Consider the following 16,660-nt stretch of genomic DNA (forward strand, 5'->3'; position numbering starts at 1 on the left):
AATATTTTAGACAAACCTGACGAGAATTGGGCTTAATCAATTACATCTTCATAATAAAAAGTTAACATGATCATCCGAATAAATGGGGGATTAGAGCATCTCCAACCATACAAAGCCCTTGGCTAAAAAATGAGTTGGCATTCCAAAATTAAAAAATATAGCCAAGGTTTTGAAAAAATAGCACTCCAACCACACTAATCTGTTGTCTATAATTTTAGCCAACCTCCTATGGATGGCTATATTTGTCGAACCTCTACAGGTCTGTAAGAAATCTGTAGGAAGATTACACATCATTTATTACCATATTAAACTGATATATTCTATTTTAACAATCTAAAATATTAATAACATACTATTTCTAAATTATAGCCAACCAGTATAGCCAATACCATTGAAGCAAAATGTCTTACAGGTTCAACAAATTTTACATAATGTCTTACAGGTCCAATTTAGCCAACGATTATAACCAACACCATTGGAGATGCTCTTAATCGGGTGTTAAATGACGGCAGATGAGAAATAATATAAAATATTGCTGTGTCAATATTCTAGTTGGGAGGAATGATCCGTGAACTTCTTTATCCCTGACCTATTAGGATTTAGGGGTATGAAGTGGCCGTAATCCAGAAGGTTACTACTATTTGCGTTAACAACATTCCATGATTTCAAATGGATGTCTACTGCATAATCGAGTAAAATCGACGCTAAATAGAGAATCTACCGACTATCTGGCTACATATTAATGACGTCTGCCAAAGTAAACAACCATATTGATACTGTACAGATACTTCTTGGTTCTAACCCTTCCAATAACTTCAGAATTTCCTAAGGTTAACAAAGTGCCATCTCCATGGACAGACTTCTAGAACTTGCAGTACATTTAAAGAGATACAACTAAGATAAAATCATTTTTTAACTGGTAGATACATGAAGACATGTTAATCCTAGAACAGACTAGGCATCTCCTGCACTTAATTCTGCCTTTAACTGTAACGACCCTAATGATTAACTGAATTTCGACAAGCTTTACTTGTTTCAACTTCCAACTACCTTTCATCTAAGCTTTTCCTGGTTGAGTTTTTAACCTTCTTCATCATAATCTTCATCATCGTCATCCATCCTTGAATTCAGCTGCGCAAGATGAGCAGGGTCAATGGCTATCCTATCCACCTCAGAAAGAGACCACCCAGGATACTCATCCTCGCTTTTAGGCACTGCTGGCTTTGCTGAAGGCAGACAGCCTGTTGCCTCAGTAGGGGTTTTATCTACCACATTCTCATCCAAATCAGCATTCAAATCAAAGTTCCGCGGAGCTGAATTGGAACCGTTGTCGACATTGATACTATCTTTTGGCAATTCCTTCAACTCTGAGCCCTCATCCACAACTCCTGTTGCTGCTCCTGGCACCAAATTTTGGTTATTATTGCAGGACTCAGAATCAAACTCCGTTTGAGAAGCCTCTTTATCTGCTGCAGATCGAGCACTCCGGCCCCTACCTCGGCCTCTTCCCCTTCCCCTGCCTCTTCCCTTGCTGCTGCTGCTCACATGGCTCGCTTCATGCTGCAGGATATACATGTAACTTATATGAAATCAAAACAAGATGACACTTTCAAATGATATGAGAGCTTACGATCACAGTATTGACCTATCGACCAGGAAAATCACACAAATGGTTAGAAAATGGCACAAACCAAGCATAAACCATATAATATGTTGGCAGAAATCTTGTAGAGTAATTATTAATCTTTTTCAGGATGATATGCACAGTTTTGTTGAGCGGCTTAACAGATGGCAAGTAGAACTTTCACCAAAGGCAAACAGGTACCAAAAAAATCTTCTACAAATCAGCAGCGGAGGGAGGCCTAGGCCAGGTTAGGCACAGGCCCAGCCACAGAGTATATAGTGAGCACACGATGTTTGCCTCCATAACTCTTTTATTTTATTTTTTGCTAATAAAATCATTTTTATTAATAATATCAACATGACATGATACATTATATACATAGTATTTGCATCACATACTTACGCCCCACAAAAACAGAATTTGATTACAGACACAAACTTTTATAGATTTCCACTTCTACCATTTTAACACCTTTATATAATCAAACCTGACTACCCAATCTCTCCCTAGTATACCTATTTGCTTTCGCTAGCAACAGTGTCATGATGACACAGGTATCAAGAGTAAGAATATAATTCTAATTTATTCATAGGTAGAGGATAATCAAGTCGAAACTAGAAAAAGGTTATAAGAAGCTAGTACTGCGGTCACGACTTCTTAATTACACACTCACTAAGGAATTTTGTCCGGATTTTTATCTAAGTGACATCACTCATTAGGATCAGACGGGTCAACCACAAGAGGTAATACTGCAGAAGAATGTTGTAAACGAAGAGCCCATTTGCTAAAGTTAGAATTAGGATCTGCAACTTAAAGTGGCTTAACGTAATAAGTTTAAAAGTGAAAATTTTATGTTAGCATTTGTTTGGGTAAATATATATTATGACCTACTTGTGAGTTTTTAAAAATGGAATATTAAGAATAGATTTGGATTGTCCATTTGAATGATGATTTAAAAATTTTATCATATAGAATCACAATATCAAATAAGTAAACACCCCCCCCCCCCCCCCCACCACACACACCAACTACTCGTTTTAAGCTGTTTTTTTTAACTTTAAATCACTTTCTGACTTATTAAACAAACACACTCCAAACGAAGTCCTAATAGATATTGGCATATTAGCAGAGACAATAAAGTGGATTTATGCATTATCCTTAAAGTCCTGCAAGCCAATGCTAATGCTTCTAATTATTTGAACAACGAAAACAACCAATGAAAATAAAAAATGAGACGACATGAAAGCTTTAAATTCGTGACCATTGAGTGACAACCTGGCATAACAGAGCACAGAGGTTTCATTAAATTCTAATGGATTAACATTATAATAAACTTTCCTTGGTCAGGAAATATATTCCATAATTTTTTGAACAAATTATGTCACTTCACCAAAATATTTATACAAATATGCAGCTTACCATCCTGTTCCTCTTTGATTCTTCATCACTATCATTGGCTTCTTCCGATGTAACTTTCCTGGGAAAAAATAATTGAAGTTCCATTCATTTGTTTACGGTAGCACAAAGATTATCTAAACGTAAAACCTTCAACTACCCTAAACTAAAAACCAATGGCAAAATAGAAGCAGCAACCTAAAGAGGTTTCAGTTTTACAGGAAAACGTATGACAAGTACCTTCTCTTTGTCACATTTGCATCATCACCGCCAGCTTCAGAGTGTGTGTAATCAGGAACCTTACTGACAACTTCCTTTAGAAAATCAAATACATTGTAGCTTTGCACACAATGTTTTCTGTATATTCCCAAAGAATAATGAGTTCTACGCAAGCAGTAGGCATCAAACAAAAAAAAAATGCCAAACTGCAACCGAGAAATCAACATAAAATTTTATCTAGAAAAGCATGTGTAATGATAAACATGATAGGTAAAGAACACACACACACATATATATACACATATTAAACATGACAAGATCTTTTTGAGCTATCTCACGACCAAAGGTGGGATGTTATTGTAGTGCAAGCAGAAACATATAACTCCCTATTAAAGTCTGTAGCTTGATCTTTAAAACATAAAGCAAGTTGTTTACCGACATCGTCTAACTCTGTATTCATCTCAGCATTTGACAGCATCAAGTTATCTTTATATGAGGGGCACTATCGAAAGAAGGGTATTCTCTTGGGAAATGAATTATTTGGGGAGCATAAGAAAAATACCAACAATTTGATTAACTTTTAAAACTCCAAACAGGGGTGGGCTTACAAACAAACACATAGTCTGCCTTTTACAATGTTTTACTTGCATTATCTTCATGGGCTTTCTCTAATTTCTCTCAGTCGAGCTCTTTATGATTAAAATTATTTTGTTTTAACAATGATATTTCTCTTCCGAATGATTATTTGTTTTTATTTTGCCTTGGGCATTTGAAAATATATATTGGACTGTGACTGCGCCAAAATTAAAATCAGCAGATACAGAAATAGAAACAGAAGATAGAAAAAATATACAAAGCTCAGAGACATAAAAAAACAGGGTTACAGAGTGAATTTATATATGCAGACAAAAAGTACTTGTCATTTAACGTATGAGTGTTATCGGGAAAAAAAGAGGTAATAGCAACAGAAAACTGAGGTAACAAACTTCACTTACAGGTGCAATGAACTAACAGTTTTTGCTCCTTTCTGAAGAGTTATGTCGTATGTACGATCACAAAGGTCTTGTAGAAACAGTTCCAACGCTTTAGCTGCAAAGGTGTTCAGTCAATCTATGCAACATAAATTCTGGAAAGTACTCATAAACAACATAACGTATACTTACAAACTAATACAGGCACTGCCATGGCAATCTTTCCTACATCCTCATCAGCTTGCATAATCTTTTTGATACGAGCCTGCCAAAGAGAGTTTCTATATGATATCCACAACTAATAAGAGCTCATTCATCTAAAGACACACCTATCATTTTATTAATTACACCTAAAACAACAAGTTATCATCTCAAGTTTATCACAGAAGCCATATATAGCCAAAATTAAGTAAATAATTGACATGATCATTTCATTTAGCTTAAGATTTAAATTTATTTAGTTTAAGATTTGAAGTTCAAAAGTAAAATGTTAATATTTAAATGCACATGAACAAGAATTTTATCAGTCTAAACCGAAAGGGTGTGATCCCAAGTCAGCAATTAAGGATCCTTCAACTGTGTTGAAAGATTCGGTAGACTACAATACAATTATGGCAACAGGTCTAGGAGAACAGGAAATCAGGAACTATAAACAACAACACCTTGACCAACAAAAGTGTACATCATGAGTCTGTTTCTCCCTAGTTCATACATTCCTCAATTGTACTAATTTGCCAACAAAATAATATGCTTCATAGTTCATACTACCTGTTCTATAGAAATATTATATCTATATCAATACCATGACCTCCAGCTTTTTAAATCATATAGAAAAACTATCAGCATATTCACATTAACCCTTCATAGTTTTTTAGGTAAATTCTGTGAATTCAGTTGTAACGTTCTGCTAGGTCTTTTAATTCATTAAATTCCACCATCATTTCAACTTCGCTCAGATGTACTATCTTTATAGATCCTAGATCTAACTTATCATATTAAATCTTACAAAAATATATTATATATACATATACGTCACTTTGCTATCTCTCAACCTATTTATTAGGTTTAATCTTTTGTACCACAAAGTCTCATCGGGTCGCTGCCTCATCAGTTTCATTCTTTGCTTATACATTTTTGTCCATCATTCAACCAACCTGTAGTCCACTACCAATCAGGCATCTATCGCTTCGTAGCATTATTATAAAAGATTACCTCCCCACGGTAGGCATGAGAACCAATGAAGTATATTGAGAAACACTGATAATGATCAATGTAGTCAATAAAGATTCTAGGAGTCCGGACACATCATTTTCTTCCCAGTCCTATCAACTAAACAACTTATCTGGACTGGACGACAACTAAGGAGTCATAGAAAGAACTCATGATATGCTTTATCAAAGGAAGTAAAAATGCTTCATACAGATATAAATAAATTTCTCTTAGCAACGCAATAATTTGAGCAGCTACCATCTTGACATTATCCATGTTAAAACAATCCACATAGAAATTTGAACTTCCTTTGGGATAATCACATTCCGAAAAACGAACTGAAATATAGATATATCCCGTATCCGACGGTGTGCAAGTAGCCCTTTAGCACAAGGCGTCGAAGTTGTGGGGGATTTTGGGGGGGGGGGGGGGGGGGTACTATTTTAAGAGTTTGAAGTTTGATATGTAGTTATGGCTGAAAGATAATATGTAATTATTTTGAACCTCAAATTATTTGACATAGAAGGAAAAACTAAATACTACTAATCGATAATTTTTTAAATAATGATATCATTTTTAAGGGCTGTCAGTCTTAAGAGATCATCATTATAAATCTTCATTATTTGTTAAGAAGAAGCACTATTATATTAGAGCACATATTTATTTGTTTCATTTAATTTAATATATTTAAAGAAAGTTAACATTCTATTTGTATAGGCAGTATATTAAAATTTAGCACATGGCCCCGAAAAAATTCAAGTCGGGCCTACTCCTCAGTTCCAAACAATGATAAATGCCCAGTGCAATATTATAACTTTGCAATTTACTTCGAAAATTGCCATGCATTTGGGCATCATATATGGACCATGAAAGATTTGAAGCAAGAACAATAGTCATAATTTACACTAAAATCACTATGACAACATTAACACTATAAAACAAGTGAAAACATTCATTGACGAATCCTCATATTCTGTATTCTGTATACAGATATAACACACTATGTAATAATTGTTATATCCAACACTCCACTCTCCGCCCCTAATTCAAACGCAACCACGGTTGTATCAAACAGTTAATTCAGACACAGTGACATGAACACTAACTAGACGAAACTCGAAATCACTTCATCGTCACACAAAATACATATCCACAAACCACAATTGCCACCAATTTACCCTAATTAAAAACACCAACTATCCCAACCACACAAACAAAATCAATTTTGACCAAATTATATTGTACACGAAAACAAATCCAAATAGAACGACCTAAAACAATCATCCACAAAACACAAAACAAAATATACACAAGCGTAATTAACATAATTACATGAATAGTAATTAAAATTAAGATTTAAGAGAAAAACATACCGCAGGGAATCGAGTATCGAGCTTCTTCCTCATGGTGAAAGACTCAACAGCGGTAAATTAAAATGATTAATAAAATATATTAGCGAGAGAGGAGAGATATAATCACGTACTAGTAATCATCGCAATCATCGATTATATAGAATAGTGTGTGTGTGGAGATATAGAGAAGATATAAACCCTTGTTTTTCAGATCCGAAACAGTGGACCAAGCTTTTGTGCGCCCCGTATATTTGGTGCCTACGACTTTGACAATTACGTCATTAAATAATTTTTTCTTTTTGAAAGAACATTTAAATAATTTTATTTTAATATCAATATAGTACTTTAGAATATGGTAGAAAGTAGAAACTAGAAAGGTATTGCTGACACCAAAAATAAATAAAATAAAAATGTAGCTATAAAATATTATCCATCCACTTGTACGCAGATAGGAGGCCTTGCTCCGTCAAACCCATAGCCAGATGGTTAATTACTCCAAAAATTAACACATGATATACGCTTGTAGCGCCGAAAACGAGTCGAAGAGATACGAACGAATTCGATCCGGATTCGAATTAAAATTATATAAATTTGTTCATATTCAATTCGAGTTCGAATATCAATATTCGTATATGATCCGGCTCGGCTTGAAAGAATATCAATTTTTTCATTTTTATATATTCGTATTCGAATTCGAAGAAGATAATTAAAAAATTATGAATACTCAAAGTATTATTTACTATAACTAAAATGAAATCATTTGTAAAGTACTATATTAAAATATATATTATTTATATGATGTATATTATACATAATAAGATACATGATTTACGGATTCGAGTATCTTTATTGAATTTGTATATTCGAGTACTCTTAATTTAATCGAACTACTCTAAATAAATATGCCCGAGTACCAGAATGGTAGTATCCGACTCGGTATTCGTTCGAAATACAAAACCGGATTTCAATTGGCTCATTTTTAGACGAATATGAATAGAGTCGGATTCGAGTTCGAACCCGAATTACTCGGATTCGTTTTCAGCCTGAGGGATCTCACGCAGTCTCTTTTGTTCCGGCTTAAAATCAGGATTTAAAAGTTATTTTTAACTTTAAACTAAAAAATATTTATTCACAAAATATGTTGGGAAACCGACTCAAAATCAGAAATAAATCAGAAGTGATTTAAGGTTAGAAGTTATTTTGAGATATTGTTTCTGTAAATTACTTTTTTTAACTTCTTTTTTTTTTTATAAAATTTACTCATAAGACATTTATTACATACAAATCACCTTTTCATATTTTTATTAACTCACAAGCCATTATTAAGTCAAAATTACTCAAAACAGACATTTTAAACTCTCAACTTATGACATTGGTCACGTTAACTCATAAGTTCAATTAAGTCATAAGTGGTTAATAGACAAAAAGATTACTAAACTGATGACGAACTTGCAGTTAGGTCATTGAATTCAAAAAGCTTGTAAACAGTTTACATAATTACTAGATTTAACTTGTAAACAACTAACTGAACAAATAACAACTTGCGTTTAGGTAAGTGTCGTTGGCACAATTATTAAGTATTAGCTGATTTCAAAGCAATTTGATAAAAAAAATAGGGAAAAATGGGCGGAATACGAAATTTTGATTTATTTAAATCTAAAAAACTTTTGAAAACTTCAAAAAAAACTGTAAATTTTGAAAAAACTATTAAAATATATGGAATCTTAAAAAAAATGGAAAGATCTAAATTTTTAGAAGTTGATTAGTATTTATATGACTTGATCAGTATTTATATGACTTCACCAAAAGAATTTCAAATTTTCAAATCAATATTTATATTTACGGTTTTTTGAAGTTTTTGAACCCCCCCCCCCCCCCTTTCCCCTTTTTTTTTTAAGTTTTACATTTTTTCAAACTTTTTTTAATAAAAAACCCCATATACCTAAAGTTTTCTTCAACCTTTTTGAAGTTTTCGAGATTTTATTAGATAAAAAAATGATTTTTCCCCCTCAAAATTTTTCATTTTTGGATCTTATCACTTTTTTCTTTTGACTTTTTAACGAATTTCATCAAAATCAACTGTTATTTAAGAGTTGTTATAACGGTAGTCACTTAAATGCAAGTTTTTATGAGTCGAGTTAGTTTTTTTTTTTTTGTCACAAGATACTTTTTCGTATAACGAATTGTATCCGAATACAATAGCAGCTGCAAGGAGTTCCTTTCGTTCAAGAAAGTTTACCATCTAACCCTCGGACATGCAGAGATGACCGGGGACACTTAGACAATAAAACTTTAATGTTCGATAAGAAAACACCTATAAGAGGTCCCGCTATCAATATTTTTCCACTCGCGTACCCTGAAAAAATACAATGCAAAAAAAGAAAATAATAAGTTCATACAGAAAATAAAAGTATCTAAAAAGAAAGAGGAAAAGAGTCAACAAACTCCTAATTAAACTATAATATAAATATTAAAGAACAAGGAAAGTAAAATAAAACTAATTCAAAATAAATCTTTAAAAATCTACACCAAAGAGATAGTGAAATATCTTTGGTTAGATACCTAATAAAATAATACATAATAAAATTTAAATCTCAACAGATATTATCAAAAAATATTAAAAATATAAATAAGAAAGTAAAATTGAAAACTGAAAACATATCTAGCCATATCTATTTGAATATAAGACAAAATCATGGCAAACAAATGTATCCTGATTTTAGCTAATTACCATTATCAACACTATAAATTTCGTGTACACCAATTAAACATTCAACCATTAGTGGCGCAATATTACCTCATTGAGGCACAATAAAGCCATCATAAATGGCCCCCATGAATTATGAAATTCAGGTACAATAATCAGCAACAAATTTCTACCAATTAATCTTCTAATTAAACACAAATTCAAATTATAGCATGTAACATGTAACTAAAAAGACAAATCCTAAAGATAAACAAATTCAAAGATAGTCTAACTTACCATTCAAAGAATAACTAAATTAATATCTACAATTACTACTATTAAAATCAAACAATATTCAAAATTACAAAATTAAAACTGAAATCATGCAATAAAATTAGACGATCGGTATAATCTAATTTCACAACACGCACAAAATAAGTCACCGCTACACTAACTCCACCGCCACGGTCGAATAACTACAAACATAAATCATGGACACTAGCGAAGAACTAAGAATCGAAAAAACTAAAATCGAAAAAGAAGATACAATAACAAATAAAAACTTAACTAATCATATAATACAAGATTGATAACACATATCTAATCGCGTGAAATTTTGACAAAAAATAAATAGAAAAAGACGAAATATGATACGATACAACTCATAACATAATGGAATCAAGCACACAATTATACCTAATCATGAAAACGAAATATGAATCACATCGCAAAAATATACCGTAAATCAACAAATAATCACATAATAATAATCATGTAGTCTTATATTTTGAAAAGATCAAACCTGTTTTTCCTTTTCTTTTTGTTAATGACTTCCGCAGATGTGAGCAATGACAATCTTGAACACTTTGACTCGGTCAATATTGATGTGTTGGAATGGACCTATATGAATGATCGTCCTGTATCTCCGGTCAGCTTGATGTAGCGTCAACATGATGATGGAATAAAGAACATGATATTCAAAAATTTCTTTTGGCTGCCCTCGTGGAGAAGAAGAACGAAAGTAAATAGTTGATGCGCAAGAAATGAGTCGAGTTAGTTGACTGCAAGTTAAATTTAGTTTTATCAGTTTATAAATTTTTTTTAGTTCAGTGACCCAACTGCAAGTTGGGCATGAGTTCGGTGATGATTTTCCCTATTAACCCAAGTCATAAGTATAAATTTAGCCAAACGTGCTCCAAGTGTAAAAGGGGTGTATTGGATTGAGATTTTAACGGGTTGAATGTGATTTAAAATCCCATTTGAATGGCCCAAGATTTTGATGGTTTTAAACAATCCCAGTTGAATACCCTATTTCATGAGTGAAAAAATCTTTTAAAATCCCAATTGAAATCCTAAAATTATGACTTAACGTGATTTTATGTGATAAATTGGGTGTTTAAAATATTTGGTTGGCTAATTTTAGATTATTAATGATTTATGATTTATTAAAATATATTAATAAAAATGAAAATGATTCATGAATAATTTATGACTTGTGAGTAATTTTTATAAAAAAATTTTAAAAAATCAAGTCGCTAAAACAACTCCTCGAACTAACTTCTGATTTTATATCGGCTTCCGACTTATTTTAACTTTTAATTTTATGTCGGTTTCCGACTTATTTTAACTTTAAAAAAACGGGTTAAATATCAAAGTAGTCACTGAAGTGGAGGTCATATATCACTTTGCTCACTAATTTTATCGGGGTCTCATTTCAATCATTAAAATCACAATAAATATCAATTAAGTAACTTCAAATTTCAGTTCTATGAGTAAAAATATTATTTATAGAGTTTGACACATTGTTTTCGAATACTACCACAACCAAGTAAAAAGGCTATGACTTCTACTATTTATGATAATATATTTCAATTTTTTTAATTTTATTTACTATTTATTTTTATTATATAAATACATTTTTTTGTTTAATTAAAAATAAATACTTAATAAAATTGATAAAATCTGAATATATTGTCATAAATGCTAGAAGTCATAACCTTTTAATTAGTTGTGGTAGTATTTAAAAATAACGTGTCAAACTTTCTGAATAATATTTTTACTCCTAGAACTGAAATTTGGAGGTACTTGATTGATATTTATTGTGACTTTAATGATTGAAATGAGACCTCGATAAGATTAGTGAGCAAAGTGATATATGACCTCCACTTCAATGACCACTTTGATATTTAACCCTTAAAACAACTTCTTATTTATTTTCAGTTTAAAATCGAAAATGACTTAAAGTTCGGGTTTCGTGACAAACAGGTTGCAGGTGAGGTTTGGCTCTCCTTTCCCGAACCGATTTATTCATACTATTTGTGTAAATAATATATAATTTAATTTATAAAGCAAATTTGAAAAGTTTGAGCATTTTTGGCTTTTTAGTAGCTTATTTTTTTTACAAATATGTAAATGATTACTTTAAAAGATAAGTTATAATAAATTATTATCATATTAGTAATTTTTATATCCAGTAATTTGTAAAGATAAAAAAATTCAAACACATAAAATAAAAACTGAAATAATTCCAGGAGAAAAACTTATACTTAACCCAAGAAGAATAATATAAAAAAACCATGTACTACATTGTAGAGACACTTTGTACTTGATCAAAAACAGAAAAACCTAAGACTAACGCAACTACAAGTAGTACTAGACTACTGCTTCTTACTACACTCCCAAGCCGCCACAAACACTCTGCAATTACACACACATTCACTAATATGTCATCATCTTCACCACAATCACAAACACCACCATCAATGGAGTCTCTAATCCTCCAACTCCACGACATTTCCGCCGTGAAATTCGGCAACTTCAAGCTCAAATCCGGCATCTCCTCTCCTATCTACATCGACCTTCGCCTCATCGTCTCTTACCCTACTCTCCTTTCCCAAATCTCTCAAACCCTAATCTCACAATCTACTTCCCCATACGACGTCGTTTGCGGCGTCCCTTACACGGCTCTCCCTATTGCCACGTGTATCTCCACATCATCCAATATTCCTATGCTTATGCGCCGTAAAGAAGTTAAAGATTATGGCACTGCTAAAGCGATTGAGGGCGTTTTCAAAGCTGATCAGACTTGTTTAATTGTCGAAGATTTGGTAATTTTTAAAGAATCATACCTTTTTAATTATCGAATAATTAAAAATATTAGTAACAAATTTTATTTATGTAGGCTGGTATAGTTAAATGTTTATGTAATTTGGTAGTAATGCGTGCATAATGTTTGTGTTTAGAACATAATAATTCTCTGGAGAACTAGTTCTTATATGACTGTGTGCTGGTATAATTAAATGTGTATGTGATTTGGGAGTAATGTGTGCATAATGTTTGTGTTTAGGTTACGAGTGGGGCCTCGGTGCTGGAGACAGCGGGGCCGTTGAGAGCGGCGGGCTTGAAGGTCAGGGATGTGGTGGTGATGATTGATAGGGAGCAAGGTGGGAGGGAGAATTTGAAGGAGAATGGGATTGAGTTGCATGCGATGGTCAAATTGAGTGAGATGGTTAGGATTTTGAAGGTTAGAGGGAGGGTTTCTGAGGAGATGGAAGGGATGGTTTTGAAGTTCTTGGAGGAGAATAGGAAGGTTGCGGTGCCAGCGGGAGTTAAGGTGGTGGAGAAGGCGAGGGGGAGAGCAGGTTATGGGGAAAGAGTTAAGATGATGAAGAATGAAATGGGGAAGAGGTTGTTTGGGGTTATGATGGAGAAGGAGAGTAATTTGTGTTTGGCTGCTGATGTTGCTACTGCGGCTGAACTTCTTGATATTGCTGATAAGGTGAGGAGATGGGTTTTTTTTTTTTATGTTTCAACTTTGTTCTCGAATAGTAATGTATAATCTTCAGCTTACTTGCCTTTTGTTTTATATGGGTGTTGAAGTGTTATATACAGCCTAGTCAATGCATTTTTTTAAAAATAAAGTGCAGTTGAGAAAATGGGTGGGAAAATAAAAACTTTTTTGAGTAAGTGTGTCTCTATAAAGAGCAAGAGTAGATATATTATTTGTCTCAGTGATTCAAATATGCAACCACAATTTAGTTGTAATTGAGCAAGTTTAAAGTCTGGAACTGTCATTGGAATAATCCCTGGAAATTATTTTTTTGGTAACTATGCTCTGGGACTATTTAAAGATGCATAAGTGCCATACATATATATATTTTTTCAATCTATTTCAGAAAAGGAACTATTTACAATAGTTGCTTGTCTCTATTATGCTGACTCCAGGTTTTTGTCATATATTTTGGCTAAATATGTTTTAACTATTGAATGTTCCTGCAGGTTGGACCTGAAATTTGTTTATTGAAAACACATGTAGATATCCTTCCTGATTTTACCCCGGATTTTGGATCTAAGCTTCGCTCGGTATATTTCTCTCCCCACATTAACAAAGTTTGCATGCAAATCCTGATGATACAACGTTGCATTTCACCTTCCTTTTGTAAAGGAGGGCTGCGCCTTATCGCCGCAGTGATCTTAATATTTGATATCCTATTGTCGGATTGATTTGCTGAGTAGGATGGATTTTAGTGCAGATGCATTGGAAGCTTGTCTAACTCACTTAAGACTTGAAATTTGCTGTATATTATAATATTTTGTAGATACAAACCTGTTGAAATCTGAAACTGCTACCGAGATGCTAATGATTTATCTTTATTTACTGTAGATTGCAGAAAAGCATAATTTTCTGATCTTTGAGGATCGTAAGTTTGCTGATATTGGTAATACAGTGACAATGCAGTACGAAGGGTAAGATTGCTTTTATACTTGGTAGGGAAGGCTTCTTTTTGGTGCTACTTTAATTACCTGTCCTTTCCCTGATTATCATTTTAATTTTTTTAGAGGTATCTTTCATATACTGGATTGGGCAGATATTATCAATTGTCATATTATCCCTGGTCCTGGAATTGTGGATGGCCTGAAATTGAAGGTTTTATTGTTTTATTTTGCTTTTATTTTGACTACTGTATATGCAATACGCAAGTCCTCAAAATTTTTATCTTCCCTTGTGTAGGGTTTGCCTCGTGGTAGGGGGCTACTGCTGCTTGCTGAAATGAGTTCAGCTGGTAATCTTGCAACGGGAGATTATACAGCTGCAGCTGTTAAAATTGCCGAACAGCATTCAGATTTTGTTATTGGCTTCATTTCTGTGAATCCAGCATCATGGCCAGGACAGTTAAATCCAGCCTTCATTCATGCAACTCCTGGAGTTCAGTTGGTAAAAGGTGGTGATGCCCTGGGCCAGCAGTATAACACCCCTAAATCTGTAAGTTCCCCCTGCACTTTATTGGATTATCTTCTCTGTAAAAGTAACATACTGAAGAATGGTTCATATTACTATTACACCCACATCACTTTTTACGTACCATTTACCATTTCTGAACTCGGTTTTTTTGGGGGGGGGGGGATTATTTTTCACCCGCATAGTTATACAGAGTTAGTTTAGAACGAAATTCACATGAATTACAATATCGTCATAATATTTGCGTAGTGGGGATCACAACTTGTTTTACCAGAAAGATGCAGAAAAGGAGGATAAATAAGAGTAAGCAATGAAATATACTGGGGGGACATCTACATCAATTGCTAATATATGTGGGACCCACAGTACTTTAAAAAGCTTATTGGGATATATGTCAGTGCCCTAATATGGCACTGCCACCGGCTGAAAGTATACGTTGGTTCGTGTCTTTGGCGCCTAGTCGTAGAGGCACGGTTCATGGGTCATGGTGCTGAGCCACACCCCTCGTGCACCTTGCAAGTTGAGACTGACCTTAGTTACTTGAACGTCAGAATTGTTTCATGAAAATTATTTACTAACTTCACTATCATGTCTACAATTCTCAAATTCGTTTAGGATTGCTTGTGATCTATTAGTACCATTAGAGAAAGAAAGGGAAAAGTTCAAATTAGTAGTTGTTTTTTTTTTTTTTGATAATTTAGGCTTATATGCCTTACAAATGAGTATCTGTTCTATACTTCTCAGGATGAGCTAGAGTCGAACCCGGTTGTCCAGTTGTTTGTCACTTCTCAATAATCCCAATTGTGATCTATTAATAATTTTTATCTTTTACTGCCAAGTGTCTGGAACATTTTCTTAAGATATGTGTAATACAAATTAAAATCGAGAGTTTGAGACTGCCAATTCTGAATTAGAAGGACATTGTCATATTACAGGTGATTGCTGACCGAGGTAGTGACATAATTATAGTGGGCCGTGGAATTATAAAGGCATCCAACCCTGCTGAGACAGCTAGGGAGTATCGACTCCAAGGATGGGAGGCTTATAAGGCTAGTTGCTGCAACTGAGATTACCTTGCTTAAAGTTTCCAGTTTGCTTGTATGACATACTCTGCTCAAGTGGCAGATGTTCAATTATTGTTGATCCTAGTTGTCGCAATGAAAAAAACAACTGAGTGTCATTTTTGAAGATCAATATGGATAGCTATTTGTCTCTGGAATATGTGTTTACCTGCAGTTGGTGATAAACAAAGTTTATAGGGTAAAAAACACCTAAGATCTATCTCAATTGGATCTTGCACTACTTGTTCATGCGTGAAATGTGTATTTATCTACAGTTGGTGATAGCATACTTTATAGAAAAGAATCACGTGAGAAATATTGCAGAACAAACTAACAATCCAAATGGATCTTGAACAACTTGTTCATGTGGTCATAGGACTCGTACCTTCATGATTGTCTTCGGTTTCGGCAAGTGTCTTAACTTAACTCATCATCCGGAATATCATGGGTCTGTCTTCCGTAGTGACTAACTTGTTGTATGAAAGATCATCGGTATCTAAGTGACTGACTTGTTTTAACTTTTATGTAAGATCATGGGTTAGAGCACCCGGACTTCCCCAAACAGTTTTAGGTCCCAGAAATGGACGTTTTATGATGTTGTGTATACTGTATATGGGCCTGGTGCTTTTTGAATAAGAGCATCTCCAAGAGGCTCTTCATTTAGGCTCCTAACTTGAGATTTGAGGAGGGAGAAGCAAAATGTTGCTCCAAGAGACTCTTAAGAGCATCTCCAACGGTACTCCTAAATCATTCCCTAAACAATAATATAAAATGTGGCTCCTAGTAAGTTAATACACCGGAAAACGTGAGAACTCCAATGCTACTCTTTATATTTGGCTCCTTATTCACATTTTATATTTATTTTATATAAATGAGAGGAAAAAGTTAACTAAAAGAGAGAGAA

At 33.5% G+C, this 16,660-nt stretch overlaps 2 protein-coding genes across 2 annotated transcripts; one reads left to right on the plus strand and one right to left on the minus strand.

The window, feature by feature from the left end:
- Nucleotides 1–705: 705 nt before the first annotated feature.
- LOC108206169 (uncharacterized) lies at nucleotides 706–7,021 on the minus strand. Its single transcript, XM_017376382.2, has 6 exons — nucleotides 6,792–7,021; nucleotides 4,402–4,474; nucleotides 4,234–4,327; nucleotides 3,260–3,376; nucleotides 3,044–3,101; nucleotides 706–1,560 (listed from the first exon to the last, which is right to left on the minus strand). Exons 1-6 carry the CDS (start codon nucleotides 6,822–6,824, stop codon nucleotides 1,081–1,083), a joined length of 855 nt encoding a protein of 284 aa, XP_017231871.1. The 5' UTR covers nucleotides 6,825–7,021; the 3' UTR covers nucleotides 706–1,080.
- A 5,036-nt stretch (nucleotides 7,022–12,057) lies between these two features.
- On the plus strand, nucleotides 12,058–15,909 carry LOC108210013 (uridine 5'-monophosphate synthase). The gene is made up of 7 exons (XM_017381245.2): nucleotides 12,058–12,563; nucleotides 12,803–13,234; nucleotides 13,735–13,818; nucleotides 14,120–14,202; nucleotides 14,296–14,383; nucleotides 14,468–14,719; nucleotides 15,631–15,909. The coding sequence occupies exons 1-7, from the start codon at nucleotides 12,180–12,182 to the stop codon at nucleotides 15,760–15,762; spliced, it is 1,455 nt and encodes a 484-aa protein (XP_017236734.1). The 5' UTR covers nucleotides 12,058–12,179; the 3' UTR covers nucleotides 15,763–15,909.
- The last annotated feature ends 751 nt before the right edge of the window (nucleotides 15,910–16,660 follow it).

The sequence above is a fragment of the Daucus carota genome, chromosome 2 (genome assembly GCF_001625215.2).
Source record: "Daucus carota subsp. sativus chromosome 2, DH1 v3.0, whole genome shotgun sequence".
NCBI lineage: Eukaryota > Viridiplantae > Streptophyta > Magnoliopsida > Apiales > Apiaceae > Daucus > Daucus carota.

What these genes read in the sequence shown, in the direction of transcription:
- LOC108206169 (XM_017376382.2), bottom strand. Translation starts at nt 6,824, where the DNA reads ATGAGGAAGAAGCTCGATACTCGATTCCCTGCG. An exon ending in ACTGTTAGTTCATTGCACCT is followed by an intron (nt 3,377 to 4,233) that starts GTAAGTGAAGTT and finishes GGGAATATACAG; the next exon opens with AAAACATTGTGTGCAAAGCT. An exon ending in AATCAAAGAGGAACAGGATG is followed by an intron (nt 1,561 to 3,043) that starts GTAAGCTGCATA and finishes TATATCCTGCAG; the next exon opens with CATGAAGCGAGCCATGTGAG.
- LOC108210013 (XM_017381245.2), top strand. Translation starts at nt 12,180, where the DNA reads ATGTCATCATCTTCACCACAATCACAAACACCACCATCAATGGAGTCT. An exon ending in TTCTTGATATTGCTGATAAG is followed by an intron (nt 13,235 to 13,734) that starts GTGAGGAGATGG and finishes ATGTTCCTGCAG; the next exon opens with GTTGGACCTGAAATTTGTTT. An exon ending in AGTATAACACCCCTAAATCT is followed by an intron (nt 14,720 to 15,630) that starts GTAAGTTCCCCC and finishes GTCATATTACAG; the next exon opens with GTGATTGCTGACCGAGGTAG.